Source organism: Parus major, chromosome 11 (genome assembly GCF_001522545.3).
Source record: "Parus major isolate Abel chromosome 11, Parus_major1.1, whole genome shotgun sequence".
NCBI lineage: Eukaryota > Metazoa > Chordata > Aves > Passeriformes > Paridae > Parus > Parus major.
In genome coordinates this window covers 6579115-6592408 of record NC_031780.1, presented here as the reverse complement: position 1 = coordinate 6592408, position 13294 = coordinate 6579115, and the positions used below count along the sequence as shown (strand labels likewise).

The 13294-nt window shown below is 49.6% G+C and overlaps 2 protein-coding genes and 2 non-coding genes across 6 annotated transcripts; 2 read left to right on the top strand and 2 right to left on the bottom strand.

The window, feature by feature from the left end:
- The first annotated feature begins 884 nt into the window (after positions 1–884).
- TRNAL-CAG lies at positions 885–967 on the top strand. Its single transcript has one exon. It is a non-coding gene; the product is annotated as a tRNA-Leu (tRNA).
- A 138-nt stretch (positions 968–1105) lies between these two features.
- TRNAL-CAG lies at positions 1106–1188 on the bottom strand. Its single transcript has one exon. It is a non-coding gene; the product is annotated as a tRNA-Leu (tRNA).
- A 345-nt stretch (positions 1189–1533) lies between these two features.
- PLLP (plasmolipin) lies at positions 1534–4703 on the top strand. 2 transcript variants are annotated; one of them, XM_015639699.3, is made up of 4 exons: positions 1534–1749; positions 3344–3517; positions 3885–4004; positions 4084–4703. In XM_015639699.3, the coding sequence occupies exons 1-4, from the start codon at positions 1690–1692 to the stop codon at positions 4195–4197; spliced, it is 468 nt and encodes a 155-aa protein (XP_015495185.1). In that variant the 5' UTR covers positions 1534–1689; the 3' UTR covers positions 4198–4703. The 2 variants fall into 2 exon arrangements, with proteins under 2 accessions (XP_015495185.1, XP_015495184.1); XM_015639698.2 differs by lacking the exon at positions 1534–1749 and adding an exon at positions 1938–2067.
- A 1719-nt stretch (positions 4704–6422) lies between these two features.
- ARL2BP (ADP ribosylation factor like GTPase 2 binding protein) lies at positions 6423–13084 on the bottom strand. 2 transcript variants are annotated; one of them, XM_015639702.1, is made up of 7 exons: positions 13019–13084; positions 12198–12315; positions 10092–10150; positions 9255–9361; positions 8512–8597; positions 7585–7681; positions 6423–6504 (listed from the first exon to the last, which is right to left on the bottom strand). In XM_015639702.1, the coding sequence occupies exons 2-7, from the start codon at positions 12233–12235 to the stop codon at positions 6442–6444; spliced, it is 450 nt and encodes a 149-aa protein (XP_015495188.1). In that variant the 5' UTR covers positions 12236–12315; positions 13019–13084; the 3' UTR covers positions 6423–6441. The 2 variants fall into 2 exon arrangements, with proteins under 2 accessions (XP_015495188.1, XP_015495189.1); XM_015639703.3 differs by lacking the exon at positions 13019–13084 and adding an exon at positions 12761–12895.
- Between the last annotated feature and the right edge of the window lie 210 nt (positions 13085–13294).

Below are 13294 nucleotides of genomic sequence, written 5' to 3'. Positions count from 1 at the left end.
AAGAGGAGTTTGAGGTTAGTTCAGTGTACCACACACCTCCCTGCGCAGAGGTTGGTGCCTTTTTGATGAGCAATCAGTCACAGGGTGCTCTCTGTGTAAGCAGGAGGGGTTTGAGCAGGGAGCCAGGCTTCCCACAGGGTTTCCCCCAGCATGACTCTCCTGCCCAATGTCTGGTGGAGGAAGGAGAAGGCATGGCCTCCCATGAAACTGCATAGTGCAGGGAAGAGCTGGAATGTACTCCTACAATTCATAATTCCACCTGCCAAAGTTCCTGGTTTCAGGTTGGATTAGAGCTATTAGTCTCAAGCAAACATATGCAGCAAAAAATTCAGCTATGCCTCAACCATCACATTTTTGGGTTGAACTGGGAATGTTGAATGCAGCTGCAGGATGGGGAGGTGATTGTCCCACTCCACTCTGTGCTGGTGCAGCCTCACCTCGAGTTCTGGGAGCAGATTTGGGCACCATAGGACAAGAAGTACCTAAAGCTGTAACAGAGCATCCAAAGGAGGCCATGAGGTTGGTGAAGGGTCTAGAGGGGAAGCCACGTGAGGAGCGGCTCGGGGCATTTGTCTTGTTCAACGTGGAGAGGAGGAGACTGAGGGCAGAGCTCATTGTGGGCTGCAGCTTCCTCGGGAGGGGCAGCAGAGGGGCAACGATGATCGCTGCTGTCTGTGACCGGTGACAGGACCCGAGACAACGGCTGAAGCTGTGCCAGCGGAGGTTTAGGCTGGATGTTAGGAAAAGGTTCTTCACTCAGAGGGTGGTCGGGCTCAGGAAGAAGCTGCCCGGGGAGGTGCTCACAGCCGCGGGGTGACCGAGCTCACGGAACGTTCACACAATACCCTCAAGTGTAGCACGGGCCGCGAGGGGCGCCCAGCGGTGTCAGGATGGCCGAGCGGTCTAAGGCGCTGCGTTCAGGTCGCAGTCTCCCCTGGAGGCGTGGGTTCGAATCCCACTTCTGACAAGCTTCTTTTTTTGCCCTACGCTCACTGTAGTTAATTAGCTAATTGCTTTTAGTCGCGCGCCTTTGCTCCGCTGTCGGCTTTTTATTCCCGCCCGCCTTCCCCAGCTAAAAGCTGCCGCCGGACGGCGCAAAAAGAGCTGTCAGAAGTGGGATTCGAACCCACGCCTCCAGGGGAGACTGCGACCTGAACGCAGCGCCTTAGACCGCTCGGCCATCCTGACCTGCCGCCCTTCTTTCTCTGGCAGCCGCGTCCCATCCCAGATCCCAGGCGAGTGCTCCTGCCGGGACCCCGGGATCAGCCCCGGGATCAGCCCCGGGATCAGCCCCGGGATCAGCCCTGTGCCACGGTCCGCATTAACGACCTGCGTGACGGGGCCCGGGCTGCCCTGGGCACAAACTAGGAGCAGTGGCTGATAGTCCAGAGTGTCCTGCTGCCGCCCAGAGGGACTTGGACAAGCCCGAGATACGGGCTGACAGGAATCTCCTGGAGCGGAGGGTGATGAGGCACTACGCAGATTGCCCGAAGAAGCTGTGGCTGCCCCGTCGCTGGAAGTGTTCACAGCCAGGGACTTGGAGCAACCTACTCTAGTAGAATGTGTCGCTGCACGGCAGGAGGTTGGAACGAGGCGCTTTAAGATCACGTCCAACCCAAATTATTCCAGGATTTAACAAGGAGATGTGTGTCGCCCGGCTCCCGCAGAGGAACTACGCCGGACACCAGGATGCGCCGGGGGCCACCAAATGTCCCCGGTGAGCAGGAGCAGGACACGGCCGCACAGAAGGTTCGCGGTGACCCGGGAGCGGGGGCCGGCACGGCGGTACCCCGGTACGGGGACACGGGGACACCGGGAGCGCGGGGCCGGCCCGAGGCTCCGCCGCATGCCCGGGGGCGGCGGGGCGGGGGCAGGCGCGGGGCTCAGCCCGGCCGCCCCGGAGCCTCCCGCGCCCCGCCCGCGGAGGGGCCGTGCCGGGGCCGTGCCGGGGCCATGGCGGGGCTGCCCGGTGCCGCGCGCTCCCGGAGCGCCTCCCCGGGCTCCCCCCCGGGCCTGGACGGCTCCTTCTTGCTCTCGCCGCTCGGGGGGCTGATGGGCGCCCAGGCCGTGAGTACCGGGGAGGGAACGCGGCGGAGCGGGGAGGGCATCACCCCCTTTGGTGCTTTTCTTCAGCTGCAAACAGCCCGGGTTCTCTTTGGCCGCCACTCCGACCCCATCTCTGCTAAACCTAATTAATCCCCAAGCCAAAGACAGTGCAGCCCCCTCTCTCCTTTCCTCCGCAAAGCCAGAGGAAAAGTCGGGTTCTTGTCCCCACACCCCGTGCCGGTGTGACTCCGCTCAGTGCCGGGCGGTTCCCAGTGCCTGGCACGGGCTGATCCGTGCGGGGTGTGCGAAGCCCAGTGACTCCAGGTGAGGTGTGCTGGGGTTTCTCTTGAAGCTGTCACGCTCCTTGGAACACTCAGCTCTCCAGGTTGTCCTTCCAGACTTTGGCGGCTGCTCTCAGAGGAGCCCGAGGGTCCTTGCACCATCAAATGGAGCAGCAGCATCACCTGCCCATTGCTTCAGCATCGGAGGCAACCGCAATAATCTCTCCCTCCGGTGCTCTCCCCGGGGCTGCGGGAGCCACATGAATGCACAGGGGTGGGTGTTCAGCTGCGTTCTGGGCCGCTTGTGAGCTGCCCACGATGCTGCCCCGCTGTGGGATCCTGTTCGCTGCTCCCCTCTCCTCGGGGCAGCGCTGTGGGATGTGCCCTGAGCAGCCGCTGTGAAACAGCTGGCACAGACCTGGCTCCAGATTCCAGCCCCTGGGCACGGCTGAGCTGGTGGTGACACAGGGACAAACGCTTAGGGAAGGGGCCGGGAACGATGCTGCTGGGGGTGCCTTGTAGGAGCGTCAGGAAAGAGATGGCAGAACAGCAGCAAAGACTTCACAACTCTGCAGCTGGTCCCACCTCTGCAGCCCCTTGCTCAGGCCAGACTGAACCTGCTTTCATCTGCCAGCCGGAGCGGGGCAGCTCACACATGCCACCTCCCACTCCTGCAGGAGTCCCCTCTACATGCTTCTCCCCAGCACATATTTTGCGATCACGAGTGTTAGAAATGGATGTGACAGACAAGGAGGCATTGTCGGGACAGCCGAGCACCAGGGCGTTGGACGCGGGCAGGACAAAGGCTGTTGTGTTTCTTCCATGACAATAAGTGGTGCGGGCTTACACAGGGGCACAGCGGCTTTCCAAGGCGCCCTTCTCCTGCCGAGTGTGCTTTCCTGGAGTGAGGGGAACCCAGCTGCTGTTGGTGCTGGTGTGCCTGGGCTTGTGGGAGATGCTCTGTGTTCCTCCTGCAGGAACCAGCCCCTGAACACGCTCCCCGTTTCACCCCACAGGTGCTCGGTTTACTGGTGTGGTCTCTCATCGCTGCCACAACGTACCACCTCCATGCGGCATACGGCTGGGTGATGTTCGTGTCCCTCTTCTTCTGGATACTAACACTCCTTTTCTTCGTGATTTACCTCCTGCAACTTCATCAGAAGTTCTACATGATCCCTTGGCCCCTCGTGGTGCGTAGCTGAGAGGGAATGAGGGGGGGTGGGTTCCCAAGAGGGAAACATCTTGGAAAGATAGTCTGGCAAAGATAGTCTGGAAAGGTTTGTCTCTTCTTGGATGGAGCCGAGTCCCCTGCACTTTGCACAGTGACATTGTTTCATCCTGCCCTTGAATTGATTGGAAAATGCTCAAATCAGAAACTTGCAGCCACCAGCTGCTGCAGTTGCGGTGCCATCCGAGAACCGCCCAGCACAACCTGGGGACATTTAATGTGTTCTAGGGAACGGGGAGGAATGCGAACCCGAGCCTTTTGCTCCTGCCTCTCCGCAGCACGCACGAGCCTGAGCCCAGAGCTCAGGTCCTCCTCTTTGCTTTCCGCAGCTGATGATCTACAACGCCGTGGCCACCGTGCTGTACATCACCGCCTTCGTGACGTGCGCGGCCGCGGTGCAGCCCACGTCCTGGCGGCAGTGGGACTACAACCGCAGAGCCGCCGCCTCCGTGAGTACCGGCGGGCAGGGGAGGGCCGAGGGGCGGGGGCAGCCGCCGTGGTCACACGTGGGGTGTGCTCCTCTTCCAGTTCTTCGCCTGTGTCACCATGATCACTTACGCGGTGAGCACTTTCTTCAGCTTCCGCGCCTGGAAAGGGCTCGGCAGCAACGCGGCCACCAGCCAAGTGACTGAGCACGCCTAAGGAGCTGACGGCAAAGCCCGGGCACCCCGCGCCAGCTTGTGCCAGGCTTGGTGGCTTGGAGCCCCGTGTGCCACCAGGGCTCGTTTTGGACCAGCCTGTGCTGGCAGCAGTGGTCAGCACCGGGTCATGTGGATGCTGCCCTGTGGATTCCGGTGATGCTCCCATCATCATTCCCCGGCATGGCCACTGAGGGACACGGACTCGCCGGGGCCGCAGCTCCTGCTCCTCCCCGGGGGTCATCCGGATCCTTGCTGCAGCAGCTCCACTGAGGGGGCTCAGCCAGTTTGGCACAGCCCAACACTAAAATTCACTAACCCAAGCCCAGGCTCCCCTCTCTGCTCATTCACAGCTACAGTGTAAGTAATGCAATTAACGGGATGCAGAAACAGTGGCAGAGCTGGAAGACGGGAAGGGAAGCAAAGGAAGCAGTCATAACTGCTCTTGTATTGATTTCTAACAATTTGAATATAAATTTTATGCTTTAAATAAAAACATTCCTAAACCCAGCACTGGGGTCTGTCATGAGAAAACTTGTGAGGAGGCTGTCAGAGCTGTCAGGGACAGCAGAGATGTCACTGCAGAGCTGGCTGTTCCTTCCCACTCCATGTGGGTTTTGGTTCACGTGGGCTATGGAAGGAACAAGTCCACAGGGTTCACCTCTCTTTGCTTTATGCACACACACGCTCAGAGCGTGCATCCGAGACCACAAGAACACAAACCAGGTGCCAAGTTTGATCACTCCCTCTTCCTGGCTCAGCACCACATACTCCTGAGTTTACCTAATTAACCAGCAAGCTAATTCTGCCCATTAGCTGCAGGTCATTTTCAGAAATTACAATCAAGTCTGCTCTGGGAACACGGGCAGGATCAGTGCCTCGGGAAAGGGAAGAACCACGCTGCTCCTCTGTGCTGCAGACCACAAATTCACCTTTTGGGTGTTTGTCAGAACAAGAAGTGATGCCCAGCCAGGCAGAACAGCTTTTCCATTCACACCCTCCTCGAATAAGGTAGTAAAAGTATATTCAGTGAGTTCAAAAACTGGTGTGTGGTGAGCTACACTGCAAATCTTACTGCATGCTCTGCACGGGAAAAGTTTTCCCAGGTTGCCTGCAGAGGCAGGATCAGGAAGTGGAACTGCATTGATGGAAGGTGAGAACTGAAAAGGAACTGGACACATGGCATTGGCCCATGACAGATCTGCCTTTATTTGCTTGTCAGTGAGTAAATCAAGGGTCAAATTTCCACAATTATGAATATATAGACATATATATATATATAACAGGAACAGTAAGAAAATTTTAAAAATAAAATTAATAAAAATTAACATGGGAGATCACTACTGAATTTCACAGAACAGGTCTAAATAAAAGGTTTATTTATAAACACTGATGAAAGACACTAGTCTCAGCCTTCAAACTCTGACACATTCCAACTTAATTTAGCATTTATCCAGATTCAAGTGCATCACAGGACAACTGAGGCTCCAGAAACTGAATCTCTCTGGGAAGGATGTGACCAAAGAAATGATGTGCTGTTCTTAAAAAGCAGCTGATGGCTGATCAGCATGAATTTTGCCTTGGTAAACTACTTCCCTGCACACACTGACTTCTCAGTTATAACCACATCCCTGAGAACTGAGCATCTTTTACTGCCAGATGGTCACACTGGATGGGATTATCAGCAACCTGGTCTAGTGGAAGGTGTTCCTGCCCATGGCAGGGGGGTTGGAACTGGGTGATTTCCAGTTAAGCAATGGTGCTGCAGGAACAGACGGAATAAACTGTTCTCTGTGTTCAGCAGAGACAGAACAAAGAACAAGGAGCTCAAATTGCAGCTCAGGCACTTTATATCAGAGTGCAAAAGGCTCCCTGCAGCAGCAGCAGCAGCTGCTGGGCACTGCAGAAAACTGCCCAGACAAAACACGGCAGCTTCTAAGAAGATCCTGGCAGACACGTAAAGAGAAGTTTGGGTAGAGCTGGGGAAAGGAAGACTACGTCTCACAGTCTTGTCCATCCACTTCGTAAAAGGGTATAGAAATTTCCAGAAAGCTTAGATTTCACTCCTTGGAGAGGGACCCACAGTCCTGGCCCTGCCCCACTGCACACCCACCTCCCTTACAGCCACTGTGGAGCTGAGTCCCTGCCCCTCTGCCCCGGCTCTCTCTTGGGAATCGCCGCCTTTCACCTCTGAAATTCGAACAGACCTTGCTTAAAATACAACAGAACTCCCTTCAGAATGACTTGTTTAATGGTTTAATGAAGTCACCACTAACGCACTGCTTAAATCCAGACTTCGTCCTTCTTTTTCCTAGAAACATGGGGGAAAAAAGAAATCCGTGACTCCACGATGATTTGGAAGAAGCATTTCAAAAAATGAAAGAGGCAGTACATTCTCTGCTGAATCAAACCAATATAAAATTACATGTTACTTGAGCATCTGTGATTGAATGTGAACCCAAGCAGATTGTGCAGGAATCCCAGGGGTGAGGGGGCTGTCACCCTGCCAGTGTCTGCCCATGTCACAGCAATCTTGCTTGCACCTGGTCAGGAACGCTGTGCCAGGGGCTCAGGGATCTACTGAAGTCTGGCTCCTGTCGTTTGTCTCTTGGAGACCCCAATCTACAAATCCCAACTGAAACTCCTCCTGCTGCTGAAAGACTGACTCTCTCTCTTCAGCCTGTCCCCATTTCCACAAAATTCACAGGGATGGGGAAGGGGCAGGGGCATAACCACAACTGTGACTATTTTGCTCCTTGTCAAACAGGACTGGACCGACACTGGAGAGCACCGATTTTCATTTTGCTAGTAAAAACCTCATCCAAAAATCTTAGCACTTTTGTTTATTCCTCCAGAGAGGAGGAGAAAACAAATGAAAGAGGTTTAAAAAGCTAATTTTGGAAAGACTAAAATAAATGAATAAAAAATAAAAGAAGATACTATAGAGTCAGAATGGCCAAGATGGAAAGGGATCTCTGGAGGTCATCTGGGCCAAACCCCACACTCAAGCATGGTCACTCAGGACCGTGTCCAGACAACTTAAGAGTATCTCCAAGGATGGAGACTCTGCAATCTCTCTGGGCAAGGTGACTGTCACAGTGCTCAGAGACTGTCACAGTGAAAAAGTGTTCCCTTCTGTTCATTTGGAAAACAATGTTCACAAATGCAGGAAGTTCACAACAGCAGGAAGAGCTGCTCCACATGCCAGCTTCATTCATGTTTTCTAGAAATTATTAAATGTGCAGTTTGAGTTCAAAAAGACACTCAGTGAAGTAATTTTTCTTTTGACTCTGTTACAGTCTTTGATTAAATGTTGTGATAGTAACTTTTCCTTTAGCACTCTCAGGGGGAGCCACTGTGTCAATGAAAAGAAACAATGTGATATACTCACAGCTCTGTATTCCAAGAACATTTCTTTGAAAGCCAGAAAGTCTGTAAATGTGAGAAGCAGATCAAATATATCACCTGGCATTTCATCTTTGTGTTGTCTACAGAGAAAAAGAAGTTGGGGAATGAGAAAATTGTGTGAGAAAAAGTTGTTTTTTTAAAATGGTACAAGGTCAAAAAGGACAAGTAGAACCGTATCAGTATTTAAACAAGAATGTTATTGCAGGTTATCATATAGCAAAACTGCAGCCAAATATTACCATGAAGTATTTCCAATCCAAATACAGTATGACATTTATTTAAATCCAAGACCCATGAATATCATATCAGTCCTTGAAAACCAGACCTGTTTATTTAAGAAACATTAAAAATTAAACAGATTGAAATACTTTAAGATACTCAGTTCCCAAATACACTTGATTTTCTTATTCAAGGGGAAAGCCAGTGATCTAAAAGACAGCTCTTCAGGAAGCTGGTTAAGGTAAAATGACCCAATGCAAAAGCTGAACACAAACCAAACTCTTCTCTGAATGCTCTATACAGAAACTGCAATAAAGGAATTTAACCTCACGATTGAAACACCACCAGGTTACTGAAGTGCCTGGAAGAGATAAACAAGACCCAGCCTCTCAAGGGTCTGGCTTCGAAGTGACAAGAAATATGAAAATCCTCCAGTGTTCTCATTCTGATTTATCTTTCTACCCCTTCAAACACAATATATTTCAGCACGACAATTCAGAAATTTAGAGTAGCAGAACATGCTGAAGGCAAGAAAAGTGGTCAGCCACTGCCTGCATGAACACTTATTTTTTTGAGTTAAATTGGAACCATTATCTAAAGGGAGAACAGCCAAACCTAAGCTTTAATCTAGATAAAAAGAACTGAGAGGCACATAAGCCACTCCTCAACCAAAAGCAAAGCAGAGACTTACTGCAATGACACTGTGAAAGCAACCATATCAAACCCACGAATCCGATCGAGCAACTTCTCTTCAATGTATTTCTCTACTAAAGAGATCTGAAAAAAACCCAGACAAACCACCCCAGTAAGAACACAACAGATTTCAGAAGCAGATTTCAAACTGCATCCTTACACTGACACCTTCTTGACACTCTGCATGATCCTCACTAGGCACAACTGCAGATTCCTCAGTGGGTGCTGCTGGTTGTGGTCTCACACCAGCCCTGAGGCACAGAGCTGCACATTTTTTGCTGGGGATCTTGGGGAGAACAAACACTGACTATTTGTATCTAGTAACAAATATTTTTCCGACTCATTTAATGGTACTGAATAGTAGACTGGTCTAATTTCTTGATTATGGTTTGCATGAAGAATGTGATTGAATTATCCAGTACAAGAAATAATATAACTGGAAAGGAAGAAACTTTGTTTGCACACATGCTAAACTGTTCTTTACTACAGCACTTGGCTAAATTTCTATTCAAGAGACCTACACAACTTCCAAAATATCCCTAGAAAATTTTGTGTGAAACAATGAGAAAGGAACCTAAAGCTTGAGAAAAAGCTTTTCTTGCTCACAGATCATGGCTGTGCTCTGAAGGAGACAGAAACATGTTGGGATCTGCTCCATGTAAGCCCAGTCTTTTATAAAGGGAGAACTACATATAAAAAAAAAAAAGTAATACATATGAAAAAAAGGAAAAGGTATCTTACATATTCATTAAAGATGTCTGTATAGACAAGCTTGTTTTCTTCTGAATCATCAAACTCCTGGTAGTGCTTCTCCAAAAAATTCCTCTGTATTAACTGGAAATCATCATCTGGGCCATAACAGAAAAGCAGCACAGTTAGGAGTTTAGTCATTCTTTCTGTAACACAAACCCCACATTCACTGGTCCTCTGCTTCCCTGCTGTAACCACAGAGCCCTGCACACGTGCAGACTTCATCACATCAGCACCACAGCTGCTGCCAAAGCACCACTTCTGACCCATCTGCAAGAAGACAGAGGCTGCTGGTGAAATATTACCAACACAGTCCTCCTGCTCTACATTTATTAATAGTTATTTATTCTGAACCTCTTTTGTTCTGGCTCTAATGTCAGCAAAACATCTGTATTTTTTAAGTGAATATCTCTTCCCTACAAAAACTCAAAGTAAGTTCTTTTTTCTTTGAATTTAAAAATACTAGTGAAACCCCCAGATTAAATTTTCAATTGCCAAATTTTTTTTTTTTTCCAGTTGTGGAAGAAAATAAGAGTAAAAGTAAACATGGCAGGTCACCATGGAATTCCCAGAACAGGTTTAACTAAAAAGTTTCTTTACAAAGACTGGTAAAGGACACCAGTCACAGCTTTCCAAACTCTGACACCAAATTAGTTTAGTTAGCATTTCTCCAGATTCAACTGCATCACCAGGCAACTGAGGCTCTAGAATCTGCATCTCTCTTCCATGAAGCAGGCAGGAGCTCTGTATGTTGGCTAATTAACAGAAGAGCAGCTGGAAATGTGTTTAGTAGCCCTGTTGTTGTCTGTACCTACTTGCAGACCTTACCCATTATGATATCCTCCAGATAGCCAACAACTGCATCAAACTCATCAGACGTGGTGGAGCTGAAAGCAAAGGAAGACAGGATTGCATAAATATATATTTTGACCACAGCAGAAATTAAAGTTAAAATTAAAAAGTGTTAACAAAAGCCTAAGTACAAATAAACCCAGTAATTACAAGATAACTGAAAAACTTCCTAGTTTCAACCTACAAAATAATCCATGGCACTGATGAGAAGACTGCTCCACAGAGATTCTCTTCAGGCCTCTACTCTATTTCCTCCCAGTAAGGTGCCTAATTGCAAGAAAGAATAAATGTTGTTTTTCTGGCATTACCGTCAAGGTAATTCTAGTTCTGGTGCAAAAGAATGTAAAGGGTGTAATTAGAACAGCAAATTAAGCCTTTTCCAACCCACAAATTCCAGCTGTTACCAGTTTCCCTTCTCTTCCCTGCACATGGTGATCACAGACCTGCAGACACTCTAGAGAATATTTTGAAATATTTGGTCTTGTGGAACAACTTAAACTGAATGTATACACAAGTATTACATAACTGAAGAAACTTAAATATTTTTCTTATGCAAGAAACATCCTTACATGATCCAAATAAATGGGATAATCTCCTAAGGTTATTCTATTATGACCAAATATTAAACACCATTATGGATCTGAATTCATCCAGGGAAGAAATCTTTGGTGGCAGCATCAGGAGTCTGGATCTATTATTGTGCAACATGTTCAGACACAGTAAATAATCCACAGGATGTCTTTGGCATTCACAGCTCATCTTCACTGTGAGATGAACTCTTCCTATTTTCTCTAAGGGATGAAAGACAAACTTATCTCACACATGAGGGAAAGAAGTCTCAAAGAAACAGGGACATTTGTCTTTAAGAAAAAAATTCGCTTCAATCAGTGAAAGCACCATTTAAATTCAATTGAATGTCTCTTTCTCATCAGTGAACAGAATAGGACAGCCCTTCAGACTAAGTTTTGAGAAGCTCATTAAAGTTACTTTGCTGTTATACTCCAGTGAAATCAACCCAATAGCAGTTTAGCCGACAGTTTAACTATAATCAGGCTCGTTCTGATCAGGAAAAATTAAGAGATCTTTGATTTAAAAAGGCGTATGCTCAGTGAGCGATATCCTAGCAACAACATTCCTGCTGCTGGGAGATGAGCGGAGCCAAGGCCCGGGGCAGCCCGCGAGAGGGCGGCACAGGGCCGCCAGTGGGGCAGCTCAGCGCTGACTTTGCTACGGATCATTTCCACTCTTTTTCCCCCTCCAAATAAATGCTACTGTTAGTTTTACAGCGTATCCTAACAGTGCTAATTTAATTAAAGTGTTCATTTAAACCCTGGTTTAAGTCTGTGCAAATAATGGAATTTTAACTGCTCCGAAAGAACCCAATTCCATCTCTTTATCCACACACCTACAGACACACGAGCTCATCAGCCCTGTGGTTTTAATTCCCTGTCACCTCATAATACCCATTTTGGGCCAGCACACTGTGCTGCTGAGGCAGCCTGGCATAGGCTGTTGTTCAGAGTCTGAGGCTGAGTTAAATCCACGCACGACAGAGGCACAGTCACACATCCCCTTCTCTCACAACTCTTAGGAGAGTATAGCAGACATCTGTGGGGTGAGGCAGCATCTTAGCATCTGCCAATGTGAAATTTGGTTGAGGTCACCTGTGAGTGGGCCCAGTTTTAGAAGAACACTCAAAAACAGAGGAAGAGTCTCCTCTCAGGATCAGCAACGTAAGACAACAAATATTCTTGAAAAGGATAAATTCTGAATTTATTTAGAATAAATTCTGAAATTATTATTTAAAACGAACACCAGAAAAAGCAATTTCCAGCCTTAGAAGGCTTGCTCTGATTCCTCAGCAGAGCTACCCTGAGCACAGTGTAGTTTGACTTCACCTCAACTCTGCACTAATGTTATTCCCTCTTGCAGCTTTGCATTCTGCACCTTTGTTCTCCTAGGAGGCAGAATCTGCTAAACGGCGTGGTGTAAATTCATTCCTGTAGTTATATTCTTATCAAGGTATTTTAATTAGCAATTAGCTTATTTAAAATCTGAAACATGAGAATGTAGCATACTCACGTGGCTACACCCAAACTTTCTCCATCAGATGTCTCCATTGTTCCTGCCTAGCCAGAGTTGAAGAGACAATCTATATGTTTCAGCTGTTAGTGGTTATTTCTTCTTTTTGACCAAAGTGCTAAGGAATAATATGACTTAGTGTTAATACAAATTCAATTGCTAAGCTGCCATACATTTCCAAAAGAGGAAATCAGTAGATAAATTTTAATCCTTAAACACAAGAATTCCAACATCACATTCTTCCAAAATTATTATTCCTTTTCTGCAACAACCCAAATAATCTAGAAGCTTTCTCTGCCTATTCAGAGATGTGGCTCAAATTCAACCAGTCCCAATAAAGGGGTTTTGGGCACTTCTACATATTTTCTCCTGAAACATCTATGAGTGACAATTACAGAACTAAAGCCGGACAAGATAAAGGTGTGTCCCAGACCAGGCAGGCAGGGGCTGTGTCCCTGCCGGCCGCTCGGCCCGTGGCTGCGAGCAGGTGTCGGGGACCGGGCACACGGCACCCCGGGGCCGCCGGCGATGGGAACCCGCTGCTCCCGCTGGGCTTCACCCACCGCCGGCCCTCGGAGCAGTCCCGGGGCATCACCGCGAGCACGGCAGCAGCTGATCGCCTCCCTCGCCTCCCCATCCTCAGTCCGGCGAGGGGGGACACAGCCCTCCAGCCCTGTCCCTCCCCAGGCACCCAGCTCGCCTCACTCTCTCCCTCTCCTCAAAGGGGTCCAGGGGAGGGCCATCACCCTCCCTGTCCCCACAAAGCGCCCCGGCAGCGGCTGCCCCCCGTTCCCGTGACCGCGGCCCCCGCCTGCACCCACCGCCCTCAGGCCGGCGCGGAGCCCCCTCCCCTCGGGCCGTCTCCTGGGGAACGCGCTCTTCCGCCCCGCCCGCAGCCAATCACAGCGCGGCTCCGGCCCGCTGGGCCCGCCCCCGCGCCGCCCGCCCAATCAGAGCCCGGCGGGGGCCGCGCGGGAAGGCGGCGCCGCCATGGCGGGCTGGGCAGTGTGTCCTGCGCCGGGCCGGGCCTGAGCGGCGGACAGGGAGACGGCGTTGTGTTCTTATTAATGGCGCTGGTAAAGCGGATTTCCCATCAG

Coding starts and splice junctions, on each gene's coding strand:
- PLLP (XM_015639698.2), top strand. CDS start 1,954: ATGGCGGGGCTGCCCGGTGCCGCGCGCTCCCGGAGCGCCTCCCCGGGC. Junction 2,068..3,343: donor GGCTGATGGGCGCCCAGGCC/GTGAGTACCGGG, acceptor TTCACCCCACAG/GTGCTCGGTTTACTGGTGTG. Junction 4,005..4,083: donor ACCGCAGAGCCGCCGCCTCC/GTGAGTACCGGC, acceptor CTCCTCTTCCAG/TTCTTCGCCTGTGTCACCAT.
- ARL2BP (XM_015639702.1), bottom strand. CDS start 12,235: ATGGAGACATCTGATGGAGAAAGTTTGGGTGTAGCCAC. Junction 10,151..12,197: donor GAAAGTTTGGGTGTAGCCAC/GTGAGTATGCTA, acceptor CTTTGCTTTCAG/CTCCACCACGTCTGATGAGT. Junction 9,362..10,091: donor TCTGGAGGATATCATAATGG/GTAAGGTCTGCA, acceptor GTTATGGCCCAG/ATGATGATTTCCAGTTAATA.